Genomic DNA, 21,298 nt, shown 5'->3' with positions numbered 1-21,298 from the left:
ATAAATTTTAGAATCATTCCTCAACGTTGCCAGCAACAGTAGCAAGAAACGACAAAGCAAAGTGGTACGATGAGGAGAAATGAGTCTGATTCAAACCCAGCTCCTAACCTAAACCTAACCAAGTTGGACATTTAACTGTACATTAAAGGGGAACTTGCTTTTTGCTACTCAAAGGAAGTCGAGTCCTCAAAGGTGTAAGTGTAAACTCATTTAAGTCCCAACAACAGCAGTAATACCAGACACACACCTCAGTGTCCTGTGATAGCAAAGACCAGGCCACAAACTCCAGAAAGGGAAGGATCGCTGTCATTCTTGACTCTTTCCATCCTTTGGGATACAGCAGCTTCTTCAGCTCCTCATCAGACACACCGTTAGCCTGGTAACACACACACGGAGCATTACAGTTTATGTTTACAAAATTATGCATTAAAACCAAACAAATATGGCATTTTCTGCAGTTTTAAGCGCTATTATTACTTTGCTAAGGAACGTGGTGGAGTTATGCAATGGTTGACGTACCTCTGTCTGTCTGTCTGTCTGTCTGTTAGCAACATTACTCAGAAATAGACCAGTGGATTTGGATGAAATTTTCAGGAAAGTCAGAAATGACACAAAGACCAAGTGATTAGATTTTGGCAGTGATGCAGCTTATAGCCTGTATCCACGGATTTATTAAAGATTTCTCTATCATTGCCAGATAGCGGCACAGCGTCACTGTAACCATGACAACAAGTGAACACTACAACAGCTGCCTGCTGACGATCACATGATTATGATCCTACTACAAATCCACCGCTGAGGAATTATCAGGACTTATTTGTCAAAAATCATACAAGGAACAAATGATTAAATTGTGGGGGTGTTTCTGAGTCCCATCAGTTCCTGTCACCTGCTACATATTTAGGTCATGTGATTCAGTATCCGTACATAATGTACACATGCAGAACACACGCCTGTGCTCAGTGCAAGGTCACTTCTTATTAAAGATTTCCTCCTTCAGAAATGATACGACTGAGCAGCCTTGGAGGAGTACTGCTCTCTGAGTGCTTTTCTTGTTTGTATTATGCCATTACTTAACCACACTTATCTGTAATTTACACATGTAGGTATCCTTCATTAAACATTAAAAGCTACAAAAATACACATAAATATAAAATGCATAGTTATTTTTCATTTTTACGGTAGATTTAGTCATTTTGCCGTGCCAACTGCTGAAATATTATTTCTTTATAGTTTTTTGGTTCCCCTTTTTATTCCACTTGTCAGCTTGTGGTCACTGAGCGTGCACTTGGTTTGAATCTGTCGTTGCTTTTTCTCTCTGACAGAAGAGTCTCTCTCTCTCTCACCTCTTTGATATTCTTCAGCTCCACAGCCCATTTTTGAAGCCTCTCATTGTGTTTTTCCAGCTCTTTTTTCTCTTTCTCTCCTGAATCATCTCTTCTTCTTGCCCACTCATCTGTCGACTTTTGTTTCGTTTTTACCTGCAAAAAGAACAAATGGAAAACAGAGTTCTTATCCTGTCTAACAGTGACCACCTGAACAAGGAAGAGGCCTCTGTATTTACACAGCACAGATTAGAGTTTGACCACTGACTGTTTGCTTGATAGGCCTTAAGCACACACAGCTGCAAGAAGTGTTCAAAGTGAGATTGGAAACAGTTCTAAGAAATGTATTTCTTTCATTGCTTCTTTTTTTTTTTTTTTACCATATTCTGTATGAGTGATACAGATTTTCAGCTGAGGTAATATGTTTTATCTGCTGTTTTATCTGTTCAGCACCAGTCCTTAGTCCACTTTGTGTGGCAATAGAGTGACATAATGGGTCAAAGGTTCCCTTTTTGTTGGCTTTGGCTACGAAAGTATGATCTATTTCCCCACCAAATAGCCAAAACAAAGAAAACAAACAAAATAAGAAAAAAGAATCAGTGTACAGTTCGTTCTTTGGTTCTCTGCTATATGAAAGCTTTGTTCTGTCTCTCCTGCTCTGGGTGAAAAGCCTGTGATTAGCTAAAGTCTGGTGGCATGACTTAGGTTTTCTAAAGCCTGAAAACATGCCAACAAGCCGTGCAGATCATTTTTTTATTGTCAGACTATTTGAAAGACTGGATGCTAAAAGATTATGATTGAATGTTTTCCCAATGATGCCAGGATCACTAATGACAGGATTTTATGGCTCAGCTCTCCCATACTGTTCTGTAGCTGTTCAGTTTAGCTGAGGTAAACTGTACACTGCAACAAAAATAAACTACAAAAAACAACTGTAACTAATTTTGAAATACACAAAAATTTCAATAAAATTGTAAAAATGGATTTATTTGAAAATGAATTTTTCTTTAACAGGATATTTTTGCAATTCTGTTTTTGAGAGCTGTGGTTTTACTCTTTTTTTTTTTTTAAAAAAAGGTAAATAAGTTAAACTTACAGGTGAGCACACTTTTTCTTTAAAGATCTAACTTACATAAAAATACATAATATTTTTATGTAAAGTTGAAGCTCATATGGGACTTAACAGTAGATTCTTGCAATTTGAAACTGAGGTACAATATTTTGATATATTTTACAAGATTTTTTGAACAGCTTTTGGCAGCCCATAATAATCCATATTGTGGAGTTACACCACTTATATTATTTTACAGGACTGTGTCCTTGCATATATTTGCAGCACATGATAATGGAGCATGACAGCGATAGAAAATAACAGGAAAAAATAATGAATTTAAAACAAATTTACGGTGATTTGTTCCAGCTCCTTGGCCCAGTGGAGGATCAGTTTTCTTCCACTCTCCAGGCTATCCGGCTCTTTTGTGCTCCCCTCTGGTGCAGCCTTCATCCTGCCAGCCTTCATCTAGATTAGGAGTAAAGGTAAAAATGAAAGTGAAATGCTTTCAATAATCAATATGTTCCTCTTCTGAAGTTGTGATACTACTGCAGCTTTTCCATGCACAATATAGAAAGTACTTTTAAAAAAAATCATACTATAAAGAGGACCTGTCTTCTTCTACAAAAAGGAGGCGTACCTGGCTGATGTTGTTCACTTCCTCTGATAGTTTCTGTAGAAGTTCCAGGCATTCTGTCAGAGTCTGAACAGGCTTTAGATCACGCTAAAATGAAAGAAAAAGAAAAAAATTGTGAGTTTTGAGGCGAACATTAGGGCACTTTTGATTGCATCAAAAATAAGTTAAGAAAGGTAATCCTTTGACTCTTTTCCACGTTTTCTCCTCCCTTTCTTTCTTTAGTCACATCCTGTCCATGTAGCTCTCGTAAAAATGTGCTAACCTTTGATGAGGATGTTTTTCTCCACGGCTGACAGCTGTGTGAGGATTTTTCTGAATCCTTGATCTGTAGGAGCAAAATAATCGGACACTTTTCAGTGAAACAAATTGATCTTATTAATATTCGTACTGCTCACATCACCCTCATGGTAAACTGTGTTTGAGTTTACCTTAATTTCACTGAGGGCTGGTTTATTCCACGGTACAGAGCTGGAAATATCGGTTCTCTCTAAGGCTCTAGACTGTATGTAGAAGACAACACATAATTAGATATGATGGGAATGAATCCACTGACACATACAAAGAAGAGAGGGAGAAAAAAAGCCTCAATCATACAGTGAATTCTATAAAATAACAGCACAATAAAGACTTTGAAACTCAAAAACAGTGCAGCACAGCAGTACAACATTACAGCTGTAATAAATGTGTCTACACCAGTATTCCAGTCATGAAGTATAAACCAGTTATGATGATAGTCAGGATCTGGAGCACTGTAAAGGCTGGTTATTCAGAAGCCTTTATACATGATAAACAAGTTTTCTGGTTACTGATTACTGCTGTTTGCTCAGATTCCTGTAACCTTCACAACATAAACCAGAAATCCACAATGTGACTTCCATGTAGCTGTAAGTCAAATATTAAATGAATTTGGCTGCAGCTTTCAGAAAAGAGGCAGTACTATCAGGGGCAGCCACAGCCACCACAGGTCATGGAAGAAGAATGGGGAGATCATCATGATGGAGTACAGCAACCCCAACGGGAAAAATATTTCTCTATAAATGAGGCAGCTTTATCTAAAAGAAATTTTTACTTCCCTAACAAAGTAATCATTGTAATATTTTAAAAAAATGAAATAAAAATGGTAAAAATGAAATAGAACAAAATAAAAAATACCAGCAGTCACCACCTTTAAATGACAGACATATAATGGAAACTTACATAATATCAAGTTGATATTATGTAAGTTTCCTTTATATGTCTGTCAGAAAAACACTGTAAATACATTAGAAATTTACCAGACTTTATTCATGGAATAAAAATTCATATTCATTGATGGATGGAAGTGTTCCTTCGCTGATTTTTAATGGAATATCTACATAGGGGTACTGTGGAGATATTCCATTAAAAATCAGCTGTTTACAGTAGTCATTTATCACATTAACATTGTCTAATTTGAATTTATCATTCATTTAATTTTATCTTCATTGGAAAAAAATGCTATTTTTTCAAAAATAAGGACGTTTCGAAGTGACCCCAAACTGTTGAACAGTAGTGTAAATATACACACACATATCTATCTATAGAGGATACATGAAGTGAGACTCAAACAACAACAATACCTGCTTCTGGGTAATTGTGGATTTAGCCTGAGTCCTTGAAGTGATCGTTATATTTGCTGCCATCTTCCATCCAGAGTCAGCTGAGAGGTATGCAGCTGGAAAAGACATAAACAATGTTAAACTGACGCCAGTCTGTATAGTAATAAAACTTGTGTTAATTGTCAGCTTCTTTTCTACAGAAAACAGGGTCTGGAGAAGTGCTGATTCCCTGGCCTCACAGGCAGGAAATCCCCTCCTGCACCGTGGAAAGAACCTTCAAGATATACAGTTTACAGCCGTTTGACACTGGAAAAAATAATAACTTAGTGCCAGCAAGGGTGCCAGAAAAAAGGAAAATCCTGGAAGACTGAAATGCTGTAAAATGGTTAAAAAAACAAACAAAACATTAAAAAAGTGAATATCTGTAAAATTATTATGTTTTAGCTGATTTAAGTACAGTAAAATTATATAAGTTTATGGTCACACATTGTACAAGATTTAACAAAACAGTTTCATTTTTATTTAAAAGAAAATCACTTTAATTTTCCTCTCAAATAATCTGTAAATGTTTTTCTTATTTAAATACAGTATAAACTGTTGACTGTGAAAAACTGCAGAAAAAGAAGCAGTTTCTGAAATACAGATTTTTCTAAAATGTGGAATTGTTTACAGATTTGGCTTTTTTTCTTTTTGCAGTTAACATGTAATGAATACTTTAACAAAACAGCAAATCTGTAAAATAACAAACGACAGTTAATTTTTTACATCTTTTTTTATTTACATTTTTGACAGTGTAGCTGTAAACAACTGAAAAAATCTATCAATTTTCTTGCCAGGAAGGACAACTGAGTTTTAAATCTGTCTGATTAAACATCCCAAACTGATTCTATGGACTTCAGAAAATCAAATGAATCAGACTTAACACCTTAACAATCATCTCGAACAAAATCAAAACAAACATTGCTGATAAATAGATCAAGAATTTCCTGTAAATCATGAATACAGTGAAATGTGAAACATATTTAACATCTGTTAATGTAAATGACTTACTGTCAGAGATGTGAAGGTTGGTTGTCTTAGAAGCAGTGTCAAGATGGTTACTTCATGTCCAAACTTAAGACTTTGGCCTCACCAGGACATAATCTTCGCAGTGAAATCTTTGTGATGGTACACATTAACTACTAAATGGTTATTGTAAACCACAACTGATCCAAATTAGGCAACATTTCTACTGGAAGTCATAAAACTGCTGCTGTAAAAGGGTCCAAAGTGTTTCCCAGTCTGCACAAACAAAGTACAAAGAAGACACAGAGTTACCAGCAGTATTTCCATGTACAGGGCTGTGGCTGCTGCTATAGAGGGTCATATCTACAGAGTTGTTTGTGGAAGCAAACAGAGCAGGAATTTAGACGGTGCCTGTAAAAATGTATTTGTCCCCTATGAAATGTTCCTCATTCATTCCTTTTCAGCATTGAATTAAGGTCAATATATTTCTTTTTTTTAAGAATTTGCAAATAAATCAAATAAGTAAATAAATAAAAGATTCGCTTCATTAAGTGAAAACTGAACTTTATAAAGTATTTACCTCCTTTAAAGTGACTCACTGATTCAACACAGGTGCAGCCAGCTGGATGTCACACAACTAGTTAAATGGAGATTATCTGAGTTCAGTGAATGTGTGTCAAGTGATTACAGCATAAAGACTCCTGAAAGTCCAGTCACTGGTGAATCGGTACTCCTGGATAGAACTACACCATGAACACTCTAGGCAGCTCTGTGTTAAAGTTACTGAAAAACATAATTAAAGGGATGGATACAAGAATATTTGCAATTTCCATGTCTTGGAATACAGTTAAGTCTGTCATTAGGAACTGGAAGGAGCATGTCACACATGTAGATTGTCTAGAGCAGGATGCCCTCAAACACTGAGTGATTGTGAAAGAAAGAGACTAGTGAGGGAGGCCACAAGACACTTTTGACTCATCGGAAAGAGTTGCAAGCTTCAGTATCTGAGGGTGAGACACTTTCCATGGTTACATGAAGTTTTTTAATTTGGAATTATTAATTCAGAATTAACTCATTTGGAATCAAAGTTTTTTGCTTCGCATTTACATGGAAATATTAATTCCAAATCAATGTTTACATGGACCACACATTAATTCCCCTTCTTTAATTCCACTGTAATGCTTGGGCGTTGGAAAGGATTCTGATTGGACAGGGAGTGGACGTGACGTATCCCTGTTTACCAGAAGAAAACAAACTCCATTTGCCGCGGCATTTCTTTTCCCCAGCAACATGGAGGAACAACTAATAAGCACGCTTTTCGCTTTGCTTTTCATTAATTTGAAACAGCAACTCAACAATGGCGAATTATTTCTGTTGCGCCAGTAAAGTCGCAGAACGTGTACATCGATACGTCATCGCTAGGTGAGGAGCCAAGCATGCGCAGAATGATGGGAATTAACTGTATACATGAATAGAACGTACGCAGGAATTACTTTATTCAGAATTAACATCGGAATAAACCAGGTAGTTTAGTTGGAATTAAGTTTATTCTAAATTATTTTTTTAATTCAGAATTAAGTGCTTACAAGGAGATTTTAAAGTGGAATTAACTTGAATTCCGAATTAAAGAGGAATTAAAGGTCTCATGTGAACGTAGCAAGTGTGTTAGCTCATGGTGTTGAAAGGCTCATTGATGATGTAGGTACTAAATGAATAAACCTGCTGTGCTACCTAATAGTGACATTGCAGTTAAAGTCAGAACAATGTCAAAAATTTGAAGTCAATCTTATGTTTAAGTGGTAAGTTTGTATGGATCAAAATGACTCCTGAGATCCCTGAAGTGGTTTATTCTACTTCTGTGGGATGCACAAGACAGACGCCATGTTATAACTTTCTTGCTGTTTGTGAATTTGGAGTTGCAGCCTTCAGGTTTCCAGGTGTTTGCTCTAAAACAGGACTCTCAGAAATGCTCTGGCCCGCGGGATGACTTTGCAAAATGTAAAAATTACAGAGGTAATTGTCTTTATAGGTGCTACCAATATATGTAGAGAGTTGTAATGGTAACTGATTGGTATGAGTGGCAGTGCTACTCGTTTTATTTTCTTTATTTCTTTTCATTCACTACGTGTTTTTGTTAAGCAAGACAATATTGTCCATGGTTTGATATACGTTAATGACCTGTACAATCTAATACATAATATTACAATGAATAAATGGGAATAATTGATGTAAATTGCAGTAAGGAGTATGAGGTATTTAAACAAAACCTTCATATGTCTACCAACATAACTTGTAGTTATTTTAGTCCAGAAGACCTGAAATTAAAGAATGACTTTTCATTTTCCCTAATGCACTTAAATGTTTATAGTCTTAAGAAACATTTTGATGACTTTGTTTCTTTACTTGCTTCCATAGTGACAGTTTTGACATAATTGGGTGCAGTGAAACTTGGTTGAATGAACAAACATATACTGATATTTACAATTTAAAGGGGTATTCAATGTATTCAAAAAACAGGTTGGGGAAAACTGGAGGAGGAGTATGCCTTTATGTAAAAACTAATTATCAAGTAAAAGAGAGAAATGATATTATGATAAATGATGGTGAATCCGATTCATTGTTCTTAGAAGTAATAACAGGTAATTCCAAAAATGTTCTCATTGGAGTAATATACCGACCACCCAGCTCCAGTTATGAAACCTTTAAAGTCCATTTTGATAATCTTCTCCTCACTATAAATCAGAACAGTAAAATTTGTGTTATTATGGGTGACTTTAACATCGACATTTCAAAAAAGGATACAAGAGTTAAGGACTTTTTAAACGTCCTTTACTCTTCTTCATTTCATCTAACAGTTGATAAATATACACGTGTTAAAGGAAAAAGTAAGTCAGTCATTGATAACATAATAACTAATATTGAAAACATTGGTTGTGAATCAGGTGTCATTATATCTGTCACTTCAGATCACTACCCTATTGTATTTTTTTACAAATTGGGCTAAAAGAGTCCAGAATCCACGTGTAAAGAGGAAAGTAAAAATTCTTAATAATAAAATCCTGACAAACTTAAATCAACATCTTCTAACAAAAAGTTGGGATGCAATATATAATACCACTGACCCCAATTATGCTTATGATTATTTAATTGATGAAATCATTGACTCTATAAACATAATTATTCCTGAAAAGAATATTAAGCAAAACAAGAAAAAACATCCATGGATTACAAAAGGAATTCTAAAATCTATCAAACACAAGGACAAATTGTACAAACAATATAGGATGGATCCAAACTCCATTAATAAAATGACATACACAAAATACAAGAATAAACTAACAAGTTTAATAAGATCTAGTAAACAAAACTATTTCACCTACCAACTCAAAAAAGCATCTGGGGATCAGAAGAAATCGTGGAAGGTGTTGAATGAAGTTCTTGGCCGTAATAACAAATTGCCTCTTATCCCTGACATTGTAGAGCAACCCCAAACCGATAATTACAATAAGTTAGACTACATAGCAAATGACTTCAATAATTTCTTTGCTACGGTTGGAAAAAAACTATCCCAACAAATTCAGCAACCCAGAGGAGGAACTTATAGAGATTACTTGCAAAATTCTTATTCTGGCTCATGCTACCTCAAACCCACTTGCAAATATGAGATAATAAACATCATTACAAAAATGAAGAGTTCCTACACGGCTGGTGCCGATGGAATCAGTAGCATGATTCTTAAAGCCATTGTGAACGTCATAGCCGAGCCACTAGCACACATTATTAATTTATCATTACAACATGGTATTGTTCCTACTCAGGCCAAAGTGGCAAAAATTATACCAATATACAAGTCTGGGGATAAAAACGACATTCAAAATTATAGACCAATATCAATTTTTCCAACCATGTCAAAGGTACTTGAAAGAGTGGTATACTCCAGACTTGTAAGTTACCTTGATAAATATAGTATATTAACTTCCTCACAATACGGCTTTAGGAAAAACAGAAACACAAGCATGGCTATTTTAGATCTTGTTGAAAAAATTAATGATGCTTTTGAGAGAGGCAAAGTTGGTGTTGGTGTATTTCTCAATCTCTCAAAGGCATTTGACACTATAGATTTTTCAATTTTACTCGGTAAATTATCGCACTATGGTGTCAGGGGTATTGCTCTTCAGTGGTTCAAGGACTATGTCTATGGAAGACAGCAATATGTAAACTTAGAAGATACTAACTCTAAAATGGCAAATATAGAATATGGTGTCCCTCAGGGCTCCATTCTGGGACCTTTATTGTTTATTGCTTATGTTAACGATTTTGTAAACTGCTCAACTGATATTCATAAAATCCTTTTTGCAGACGACACAAATCTTTTTGTGTCACATGAGGACATTGACCAGCTTGAAAATAATTTAAATAGGGAATTAGCGAAGGTTAACACCTGGTTTAAATGTAATAAGTTATCATTAAATGTCAGTAAGACCTTTCACATTGTCTTCCGTTCTAGCAGTCGAGTAGAAGATTATGACATGAACATAACTATTGACGGCAGAGCTATTGCTAAAGTTGATTCCATTAAATTCTTGGGAGTTTATATTGACCAATTTATAAAATTTAAAACACATATAAATGAACTTGTTAAAAAATTATCAAAAATTGCTGCTATTTTTTTCAAAATTAGACACTTACTTCCTTTTGATGCTCTTTTATCATTGTATATATCTTTGTTTGAGTCTCATTTGATTTACTGTAACTTTATCTGGAATAATACACATCCTACCGATACAAACAAACTCCTAATATTACAAAAGAAAGCTGTAAGAGCAATTACATGGTCTATGCGAAATTGTCCCTCAAATCCTCTCTTCCATAGATGTGGCCTATTGAAGCTTCCTGAACGTAACATCTATAGCATTGCTTGCACAATGTATAATGTTGTCCATGGATTGAACACTGATTTATGTAAACTCATTCCCATTCACTCATCCTCTCACCCATATGAAACCAGAAATAAGCATCTTTTACATGGTAAGGATAGAACAATGACCTGTACTAAATACAGTATATGTTACAATAGTCCACAAATATGGAATGAGTTGGATAACAATCTAACACAATCCTCTACATTGTCAATATTTAAAAGGCAACTCAAAAATCAACTATTGGGGAGATATATAACTAAATGAATACTAAATAAATTAAAAAAAGAAAGAGATGTATAAGTGTTTACTTTGTTTAGGATTCACCTCAAAAGTCTGATCATTATAAACATTTGTGTTTATTACATCTAACTAAAAGCAGGACACGCTGTCTTCATGTATTGCTTCTATATTTTATGTATATGTGCATACGAATATGTGTATGTATATATATTTAATTTTGTGTTATTTAATTATGGTTTATGGGTGCACTTTGGTGTTGACAAGCTGTTCCTCATTTCACAGAGACTGTTAACTGGTGGAAGGGTGGACATGGACCCCTGTCTGTAAGCGTGAGCTTTTTGGGAGTTCATTTTTCACAACTTAAAAAACAACATATAATATGAATGTAAATAAAATTGTGAAATAAACAATAAATAAACAAAATAAGAGGTGAAAATGCGTACTTGCTGTGAAAATATTTAAAGACGTTGAACATTGTGCAATCTAATGTCAGTCAGCAGCTTCAGTATCACTGAGTTTGGTTTGGTGGAACCCTAATGTTGATGCACTGCCACAACTTTTATACATTTACAAGGCAGGGGGACAACTGAACCTTCTTCCTTAATAGTCCTCACTTTAGTTTGTGTGGTGTGGTGTGTCAGGATTACTACACAGATGTGGAAATGAATGGGACCTTAAAATAATTTCTTGATCTTGACAAGTTGTAAAATCCTGTATGGTTCAGTTCCAGATGACTAAATGTTGTGTTTCTTTGTAAACACTCTGTGATCTGTAAGTTGTAATGTGTAAATGACAAACTGAGGCATAATATTGTTGAAATTTCACTTGTTTTGCTTTAGAAATTTCATAATGTTTTGTTAAAAGATACCTCATTAAATGGGAACATTTTCAGATTTTTTTGCGCTAAAACAAAGGAAACATTAGGAGTTGTGGTTATTTATTGGTTGTTATGTTATGATTTCACTGGTCCAGCTCACTTGAGATCAAACTTAGCCACATGTGGCCCTGCCTGAACTAAAATGAGTGGGACACCCTTTATCTTAAATGATGAGTGAATAAATAGGAAGGATGCCTGTGGGGTCGCTCACATCAAAAGCATTATCTGGGAAAAAAGCAACTCAGTGTGGCAAGAAAGGTGGGATGGAGAGAAGAAAGGGAGGCACCTGTATCAGGTACAAAAGAGCGTCAGAGGTGGGAGGGTGAGTAGTGGACACAGGAGGGAGGAGAGTGTGATGACCAGGTTAAGGTTGGGGCATAGTGCACTAAATAAAACACTGAAACTGATTGGGAAGCACCAGACTGGTTTATGTGAGGGTTGTCAGGAGGAGGAAGAGTCAGTGGAACATGTAGTTCTGAGGTGTAGAAGGTATAAGGTGCAGAGAGGGGAGCTGATGGATAGGATAAAGGAGTTAGGGGTGCAGGAATTTACACTGAAAGAGTTGCTAAGTATGGAAGAGAGGGCACAGGTTAGGGCACTGATGGATTTTTTAAAGGGGACCGGGGTTTATAATAGAATATGATGGTTAGGTAGGGATAATGATAGGAATAAGGGGTGGTAGTTGGCTTGGGTGTGGAGAGTGCAAGTTAGAGGGTTTTTTTTGTTTGTTTTTGTTTGGGTTTTTGTTTGGTCTTTGTAGTGTGTGTTTGTAGATTTGATAGTTTGAACTAGGTCGGGTAAAGTCTGTAAAGTCTACTGTCTGGTCCACACTCCGGAACAGAAGGTGGCGGTAATGCACCAAGAAGCTGGATGTCAACCGCCGTAAAACAAGAAGAAGAAGAAGAAGAAGGGGTCGCTCACAGCCGGTAGGTGACGCTGTACCGCTGCTCCTCTGATGTGTTGCAGGAAGTGGCGCAGGTAGACTATCTGGCTACAATGGCGCCTCTGGATTTGGATAAATACGCGGAGATTGCAAAACAGTGTAAATACCTACCAGAAAATGACCTCAAGGTAAATACGGCTTCATATAATTATTTACGGTAAAGTCAGACACTAAGCTCACAACGACAACGTTAGCTCATCGCTGTTGTAACGGCCTAATTAGCTAACGTTAGCTTCTGCTAGCTAGTGGTGCTATCCTGCTGACTTAATGTCTTCCCCAGAAATCTAAAGCTTGAGATAGTTTAGCTTAGCTGCTGCAGCACAGCACAAGTCCACCTGTCGTATCTAAGGATATGGAAGAAGTGTTGAGAATCACCTGCTTTGAAAAGTTATTATCTGACGACGTCCAAACAGTAACCTGATGATGCTAGCTTTTTGCTGCTGGTTGACAGTTGGTTGTTTATAACCGGTGTGCCCCCTTCCAAAAAAAGTGGTCATGAGCTCCCCGGAAGACCCTGTTGAGCCACAAAGTGATCGTGTGTAAGAGCCTGATTTCCATCCGTGGGTGCAGTTATCCAGATGCATCTGCACTATTCTGCCTGATATGTTTCCTGTATTATCGTTAGTCACTGCTGTAGTTGCTTCTACTAGTTGTAAGGACCATTCAGCTCACATTCATTATTTTTCACTTGCCAAAAAGTGATTACGTGACATTTATTGTGATTGAAATGTTAATGCTTCAAAATTATTTGTTCTCAGTTATAAGGGTTATACTTTTTGTACAATTTGTAGCCCAAAGGACAGTTGCAAAGCAAATTATTTCTTTATTCACGTATAAAACCCATCCATCTATCTGAGCAAGGACATTAGACATACCTAGCAGCACATATAACCTAAAACTTGTAAACAATACTGTAATATCCTGGATGAATGAGAACCTACACAGACATCAATACTGTAATACTGTCAATAATCATTCTAAATGTAATGCCTAATTACATCCTAAACTGCAAACCTTTCCTTCAGTGTCAGTCACTTTTTTTGCTCATTGCCTGGTAAATAAGGTCACATATAAATAACACAAGAAATTATCTAGTACTGATTTATGTTCAGCAAATCAATTTACTGATCACAGTTAAATATTTTGCTCAGTTGTGGATTAATATTCAGTGTTTCTAGTTAAATGCTTAAGTTTATTTTAGTCAGTAAGCTTTTGGTCTTGTTAATTTATTTAGAAAAGTTTTTGCATAGAGTTTGATGCTGTGCTTTCTCCTTGCAAGAGGCAGCAGTCAGAATTATTCAGCTAAAGTCAAGATAAGAAAAGATGCGTGTATAATCAACGTACAGGAAAATAGTTGCAGGAATAGTCCAGCCACTCTCTGATTAAAATATGTAACCAGATATCAAGAGGACTGTGATAAAGTTCATTTGTTCAACTGCAATGATACACTGCATTGAAAGTAAGATGGAAGCTGTCAGTTTCAGTTTGACTAGTTTTTGCTCATTTTGTTGCCTTAATAGTGTGACTGTCTTTCACCTGATAGTTGTAGCTACATCATCTGCATAGATCCACTGATTGCAGTGTTGGTCAGGCAACCTGTCCATGACTGTTAGATTTTGCACGGCAACCATATGAATCCGTAGTTTCATTTAAAAGCACTGAACGCTTAACTGCTGAAGTCCTTATGTCTCTGTGCTACTGTTCAATCTATCCAGAGGTTATGTGACTACGTGTGTGATCTTCTGCTGGAGGAGTCCAACGTTCAGCCTGTTTCTACTCCTGTAACAGTGTGTGGAGACATCCATGGACAGGTAAAGCCAGTGTCCAAAAACATCCTCAGATTTCTAAGCAGTACTATTAATGTGACTGTCATCCCGTCATTGAAGGCCTTTTCAGCTGTTGTACAAAAAAAACGTATTTGCACACTAAATTTTTTTCTCTTTGTGTTGTAGTTTTATGACCTTTGTGAACTCTTCCGAACTGGTGGGCAGGTTCCAGATACAAATTACATCTTCATGGTGAGTTTATTTATATGAGTGTGAACTTAGGAAGCATCCGTCTTAGAGGTAATTTTTAATACATTCTTCACAGCATCTGTATCAACCCTCCATCATCTACAGGGCGACTTTGTTGACCGAGGATATTACAGCTTGGAGACCTTCACCTACCTGCTGGTACTAAAAGCCAAATGGCCCGACCGCATCACACTTCTGCGTGGAAACCATGAGAGCAGGCAGATCACCCAAGTTTATGGCTTTTATGGTGAGGTGTGGCTCATATAATTTGATCACCTGCAGCCGTAAAATTCCTAATTTTCCTCATCTCCCTTTGTTGCTTTGTCTTACAGATGAGTGCCAGACCAAATATGGGAACGCAAATGCCTGGCGGTATTGCACAAAAGTGTTCGATATGTTAACAGTTGCGGCTGTAAGTAATTAAGTGTTATTGTACTTAATAGTTATTTACTTTTAATTCAAATTGTATGTCTTCTAAGTGATAGCCACTTGTGATTTGAATGCTTGGAATAAGGCTGGTGTTTAGTTTTTGTGTTTTTTTTTAATACTACAGACCATTAACTGCCCATAAAGATGGGCAGACACATGACAGCTTCAGTCATTGACGACACTCCTTCCATTATAGCAGATTTGACTTGAATTTAAAAAATAAAGTACCGATTATTATATTTTTCCTAAATATGCTTTCTGTCATGTGAAGTGCATCGCATCATGTTGACGTTTGTTGAAGTGCTTTTTTCTGATACCATCATTAATGACTCACTTCACAGCATTCCAGACATTTGTCTGATTACAACAAGCAGGTCTTTCTTCAACAAAATTCTGCTTCAACACAACCAGTTTGTTCCTGCATTGCAAACCACGTCTGTCTCTTAAAAATGCAAATTTCATTCAACACGGCAGATTGCAGATTAGAATGTTTCAGTCGCACAAATAAATCTATCTTCAGCATCATGTTTGTGGTCCCTCGAGGTGACAGGTTGGACTCTACCACATCACGTTTTCCCACTTTTCAAAAAGACAATGTGTTTACTAGCAGTTGTGTTTTTGTTGTCTTCTGTCAGCTGATGGATGAGCAGATCTTGTGTGTCCATGGAGGCCTCTCTCCAGACATAAAGACCCTAGACCAAATCCGAACCATTGAGCGCAACCAGGAAATCCCCCACAAAGGAGCATTTTGTGACCTGGTGTGGTCAGACCCTGAAGACGTGGATACCTGGGCCATCAGCCCCAGAGGAGCCGGCTGGCTCTTTGGTGCAAAAGTCACGAATGAGGTAATTCTAAATTCATTTATTTCTTACTTTCTTTACAGTGTTTACTTGTGTACATTAAAGTTAGATTTGTTAGATCATAGATTGTAAAGACATCCCTGCATTGTGTTTATAATCTTTTGGGAAGGAAACATGATGTACAAAAGAAAGTATCGAGCACTTCAAAGTATTTCTGGGAACCTGCATAGATTAGAAAAAAGTCTTCAATAATAAACAAAACAGGCTATATGTCATAAATAATCATATGACTTAATTAACCACGCCCGACGGGTACGTCGGCAGGGTTATTGCATTCGGTGCAGTATGTGGCTGGGTAAGTATGTATGTACACACGTGGACAAAATTGTTGGTACCCCTCAGTTAAAGAAGGAAAAACTCACAATTCTCACTGAAATCACTTGAAACTCACAAAAGTAACAATAAATAAAAATTTATTGAAAATTAAATAATCAAAATCAGCCATCACTTTTGAATTGTTGATTAACATAATTATTTAAAAAACAAACTAATGAAATAGGGCTGGACAAAAATGATGGTACCCATAACTTCATATTTTGTTGCACAACCTTTTGAGGCAATCACTGCAATTAAACGATTTCTGTATTTGTCAATGAGCGTTCTGCAGCTGTCAACAGGTATTTTGGCTCACTCCTCATGAGCAAACAGCTCCAGTTGTCTCAGGTTTGATGGGTGTCTTCTCCAAATGGCATGTTTCAGCTCCTTCCACATATGTTCAATGGGATTCAGATCTGGGCTCATAGAAGGCCACTTTAGAATAGTCCAACGCTTTTCTCTCAGCCATTCTTGGGTGTTTTTGGCTGTGTGTTTTGGATGGTTGTCCTGTTGGAAGACCCATGACCTGCGACTGAGACCAAGCTTTCTGACACTAGGCAGCACATTTCTCTCCAGAATGCCTTGATAGTCTTCAGATTTCATCGTACCTTGCACACTTTCAAGACACCCTGTGCCAGATGCAGCAAAGCAGCCCCAAAACATTACTGAGCCTCCTCCATGTTTCACCGTAGGGACAGTGTTCTTTTCTTCGTATGCTTGGTTTTTGAGTCTATGAACATAGAGTTGATGTGCCTTACCAAAAAGCTCCAGTTTGGTCTCATCTGTCCAAAGGACATTCTCCCAGAAGCTTTGTGGCTTGTCAACATGCATTTTTGCAAATTCCAGTCTGGCTTTTTTATGAGTTTTTTTCAGCAGTGGTGTCCTCCTTGGTCGTCTCCCATGAAGTCCACTTTGGCTCAAACAACGACGAATGGTGCGATCTGACACCGATGTACCTTGGCCTTGGAGTTCACCTTTAATTTCTTTGGAGGTTGCTCTGGGCTCTTTGGATACAATTCCAACGATCCGTCTCTTCAATTTGTCATCAATTTTCCTCTTGCGGCCACGTCCAGGGAGGTTGGCTACTGTCCCGTGGGTCTTGAACTTCTGAATAATATGAGCCACTGTTGTCACAGGAACTTCAAGCTGTTTAGAGATGGTCTTATAGCCTTTACCTTTAAGATGTTTGTCTATCATTTTTTTTCGGATGTCCTGGGACAATTCTCTCCTTCGCTTTCTGTTGTCCATGTTCAGTGTGGTACACACCTTTTCACCAAACAGCAGGGTGACTACTTGTCTCCCTTTAAATAGGCAGACTGACTGATTATGAGTTTGGAAACACCTGTGATGTCAATTAAATGACACACCTGAGTTAATCATGTCACTCTGGTCAAATAGTTTTCAATCTTTTATAGAGGTACCATCATTTTTGTCCAGGCCTGTTTCATTAGTTTGTTTTTTTAAATAATTATGTTAATCAACAATTCAAAAGTAATGGCTGTTTTTGATTATTTAATTTTCAATAAATTTTTATTTATTGTTACTTTTGTGAGTTTCAAGTGATTTCAGTGAGAATTGTGGGTTTTTCCTTCTTTAACTGAGGGGTACCAACAATTTTGTCCACGTGTGTATGTATGTATGTATGTATGTGACTATGTCCGGTCCGATATCTCTGCAACCGCTGAAGTCAGGATAATCAAACTTGGCACTGAAGATCAGTCTAAGGTCCCCTGCTCAGTTGTGGAGTTACAGGTCAGCAGATCAAGTAGGAAGGGAGATACGTACGATGATCAAAATGGATACATATTGCATCAGTTGTATAGGGAGGACAGGGTTTTCGCCAGCAGAGGGCGTGGTTCTGCCCTCTACTGAGGGCTCATCTAGTTGTGTAACTGCAACAGTACCGTATTTTCACGACCAAAAGGCGCACTGTACCAAAAGGCGCAGTCTCAGTTATGTGTGCCATGACTGTATTTAACACACACATAAGGCGCACCTGATTATATGGCGAGGGTTTTATATACAATCCCACACTTCCCCCTTTAACGTTCTCATGGTGTCCTCTACTACGTCGGCCTTACAACAACAACACACACACAAGCATACAAGTGTGCGTATTTAAAAATAGAGCTGGAGCAAAACTGAGTTTGGTTGTGCTTTAAGTATTAATTACAAAGTACTAACATTTTTTTAATCATCAATAGGCGCGGGCATGGTAAAACACACGGATAAAACAAGCACACAAGTGTGCATATTTAAAAATAGAGCGGGAGCAAAACTGAGTTTGGTATTCACATTTTTTTTACCGGTAATCGTCATCAATCAAACCCATGGAAGTCCTCATCCTCTGTTTCTGAATTGAACCGCTGCGCTAAACCTCCATCAAACATGCCAGGTTCACTTTCTTCACTGTCAGAGTCACTTTCCGTGCCGTGCGGCGCCTCGGAAATGATGCCGGCTTTTGCGAAAGCTCGAACAACAGTGCCAGCAGACACGTTAGCCCAAGCATCTACAATCCATTGGCAAATTGTGGCGTAACTCGCCCGGCGCTGCCTTCCACTCTTAGTGAAACTGTGGTCTCCATCGGTCATCCATCGCTCCCACGCCGCTCGCAGCCTTACTTTGAACGGCCGGTTCACACCGATGTCCAGCGGTTGGAGTTCCTTTGTCAGGCCTCCCGGAATGACAGCAAGCTCAGAGTTCATTTGCTTCACTTGTTTTTTCACATCGGCTGTGAGATGGGCACGCATAGAGTCACAGATCAACAGCGATGGTGATGCGTGGAAAAAACCACCTGGTTTATGTCCGTCTTACAACAACAACACACAGGACGCACTGCACCATAGGGCGCGCCGCACAATTTGAAGAAAATCTAAGACTTTTATGTGCGCCTTATAGTCGTGAAAATACGGTAATTTGTGAGTTTAAAATGTTTTTGGAGTTACATATTATTCAGTTCAAGGTTGCTTTAATTAAGCATTAAAAATATATACTATTTGCACTTTGCACCCAGTTAGCAGTACAATAGAATAAAAGAGTAGATGTTTAGAGCACCACAGACCACTCTTGGTTTGTGTCTGCTTTCACAAAGAAAACCCAAAGCAGTCATTGATTTGCTGCAGCCTTTGTCTCATGATTTCAGAAAAATATTTCTACACCTAATTGGTGCATGAATAAAAGCAAAATCTGGCGTACTGCAGTGGAGACAGAAAGAGCAGATCCATTCAGACGTACATGAAGCTTGAGACTCATACACTCACTGAAGATTCCACAGAGACGAAACAGAGCGGCAGATGAATCTTAGATCTGAGAGAAGTGATGAGGAAAATCTAACCTTCCTCTTATTTCTACATGAAACACAGAAAAGTGAATTTTCCATCAATGTGAGTTTTGACTGGAGAGTTGTTCAACTGTTTTCTCATCTTCTGTTTTGGTTTATTTCCACCAACCAGGAGAAAAAGAATCAGCTGTTGTTAATTTTCTAATGTTTGCAAAGTAGTGGAGGGAAATATGCACAGATCCTTTTTTTGTTGATGATTTTTGGTAGAAATAATCAATATCCACTTTGTGATTTTAGACTATTGTTTGATTCTAACACTAGGCCTGGATTAATTCCTCTCTGTTCAATGTGTTACTAAAACTATTAAAACCTCCTTTCTGTGTGTCGTCCTCCCGTAACTCTACACTGGTGCTTCTAGAATGTACAGATCTATGAAGTCCCTATCTGTCTAAAACACTTTCTAGTACTTCTTTATCTCAAATTATTGTTTGATTTGTTTGTCCAACTACTGCCACAGCTGTAGTATTTGTTTATTGTTAATTCAGGGTCAGTCAAAGTGTCATTCCTGTTGTATGTGGTGTCTGAAAGCATGACCCACTAACCTGGTCTGAAAATCACAATTCCATCTGGAGACAAACATGGCAGCACATCCAGTGGCACTTCAGTGTAATCACTTAGTGTCTGTACATGATAAATGAGCAATATTTGCTGCATGTGGATGCCATTGATAATATCCAGCTGTGACTTTTCCTCTTGTCCAAAATTGCAGCAAGACAGTGTGTAAGTAAAAAGGATGGAGTTCAGCCAACAGAGAAAAGCATGTGTGTTTTTATGTTGGCTGTGTTTTGGGGTCTTAACATTTTTTCTCCTTCCTTTTTTCCCCCCTCTGTGTCTTCTGAAAACTGAAGTTTGTTCACATCAACAACCTGAAGTTGATCTGCAGGGCGCATCAACTCGTCCACGAAGGCTACAAGTTCATGTTTGACGAGAAGCTGGTCACTGTGTGGTCGGCCCCCAACTACTGCTACCGCTGTGGCAACATTGCCTCCATCATGGTCTTTAAAGATGCTAATACGAGAGAACCAAAGCTGTTCAGAGCAGTGCCTGACTCTGAAAGAGTCATTCCACCCCGAACAACAACACCTTATTTCCTGTAAGCACATTGAAGCTGAAGCAGCGCAGCCATTTGTTCAGTGCACAGATAATGACTGGGGCAGTGGCATCAGCACTTGTGAACCCATATATATTTTGTATAATACATTTAGAGTATATACAGTGCTTATTTTGGTGCCAACTGTCAATTGCTGTTCCTGCTCTGTGCATTTAATGCCATTACTCTGAAGCTGAAATCCTTACAGTAAAGTACGTTTGCTGAGCATTGTCACCTTACTGTTGTGTTTGAGGAAGGATGAGAATTGACTGACCCTTGTGAAATGCTCGTATTTATAAACTTCCATTTCACTTTATAGTGAAAAGTCACTGCTGAGCAAATTGCACATGCAGTGTTCTAGAGAATGTTCCATTTCAATTTGTTCTGGTAATGTATTAAACTGTTGCTCAGTTAAGAAAAGCATTTGCACCAATGCAAAAGTCACACCTATTCTGACAAGTTTCAATGAAGTTACACACTTAGTGTTATTATGTGATCTTATGAATAAACATGCACACCTGAGGGTCGATGTGTAAAAATGTATTAGTAGTATTGTTAAGACTGTGGTACCTTAAACATTTTCTGTAACTTCCAGGTTTGGAATCAGCTCCTGTAATTATTATTTTTTGTGTGTTGCCATTCTCTTTTTAAATAAAGAAATCTGAAAACCTG

The 21,298-nt window shown here is 37.5% G+C and overlaps 2 protein-coding genes across 3 annotated transcripts in view; one reads left to right on the top strand and one right to left on the bottom strand.

The window, feature by feature from the left end:
• LOC110962007 (nuclear factor 7, brain-like) overlaps positions 1-13,671 on the bottom strand; it is an 18,137-nt gene extending 4,466 nt beyond the window's left edge. The window contains exons 1-9 of one of the 2 annotated variants that reach the window (XM_051950552.1): positions 12,953-13,671; positions 5,641-5,871; positions 4,612-4,706; positions 3,442-3,513; positions 3,276-3,338; positions 3,017-3,100; positions 2,731-2,844; positions 1,347-1,481; positions 248-376 (exon numbers count right to left, since the gene is read on the bottom strand). In XM_051950552.1, the coding sequence (XP_051806512.1) occupies positions 248-376; positions 1,347-1,481; positions 2,731-2,844; positions 3,017-3,100; positions 3,276-3,338; positions 3,442-3,513; positions 4,612-4,674 (660 nt within the window). In that variant the 5' untranslated portion in view covers positions 4,675-4,706; positions 5,641-5,871; positions 12,953-13,671. Of the gene's footprint in view, positions 1-247; positions 377-1,346; positions 1,482-2,730; positions 2,845-3,016; positions 3,101-3,275; positions 3,339-3,441; positions 3,514-4,611; positions 4,707-5,640; positions 5,872-6,175; positions 6,257-12,952 lie in introns of those variants that run through there. The other variant, XM_022209845.2, reaches the window with a different exon arrangement.
• Positions 12,542-21,298, top strand: LOC110961998 (serine/threonine-protein phosphatase 6 catalytic subunit). Its single transcript, XM_022209833.2, has 7 exons — positions 12,542-12,705; positions 14,293-14,388; positions 14,530-14,595; positions 14,698-14,839; positions 14,925-15,004; positions 15,657-15,866; positions 20,385-21,298. Exons 1-7 carry the CDS (start codon positions 12,631-12,633, stop codon positions 20,631-20,633), a joined length of 918 nt encoding a protein of 305 aa, XP_022065525.1. The 5' UTR covers positions 12,542-12,630; the 3' UTR covers positions 20,634-21,298.

The sequence above is a fragment of the Acanthochromis polyacanthus genome, chromosome 7 (assembly GCF_021347895.1).
Source record: "Acanthochromis polyacanthus isolate Apoly-LR-REF ecotype Palm Island chromosome 7, KAUST_Apoly_ChrSc, whole genome shotgun sequence".
In the NCBI taxonomy this organism is placed as follows: Eukaryota; Metazoa; Chordata; class Actinopteri; family Pomacentridae; genus Acanthochromis; species Acanthochromis polyacanthus.
Note: the sequence above shows the minus strand (reverse complement) of the source record. Positions and strands in the feature narration are given on the sequence as shown.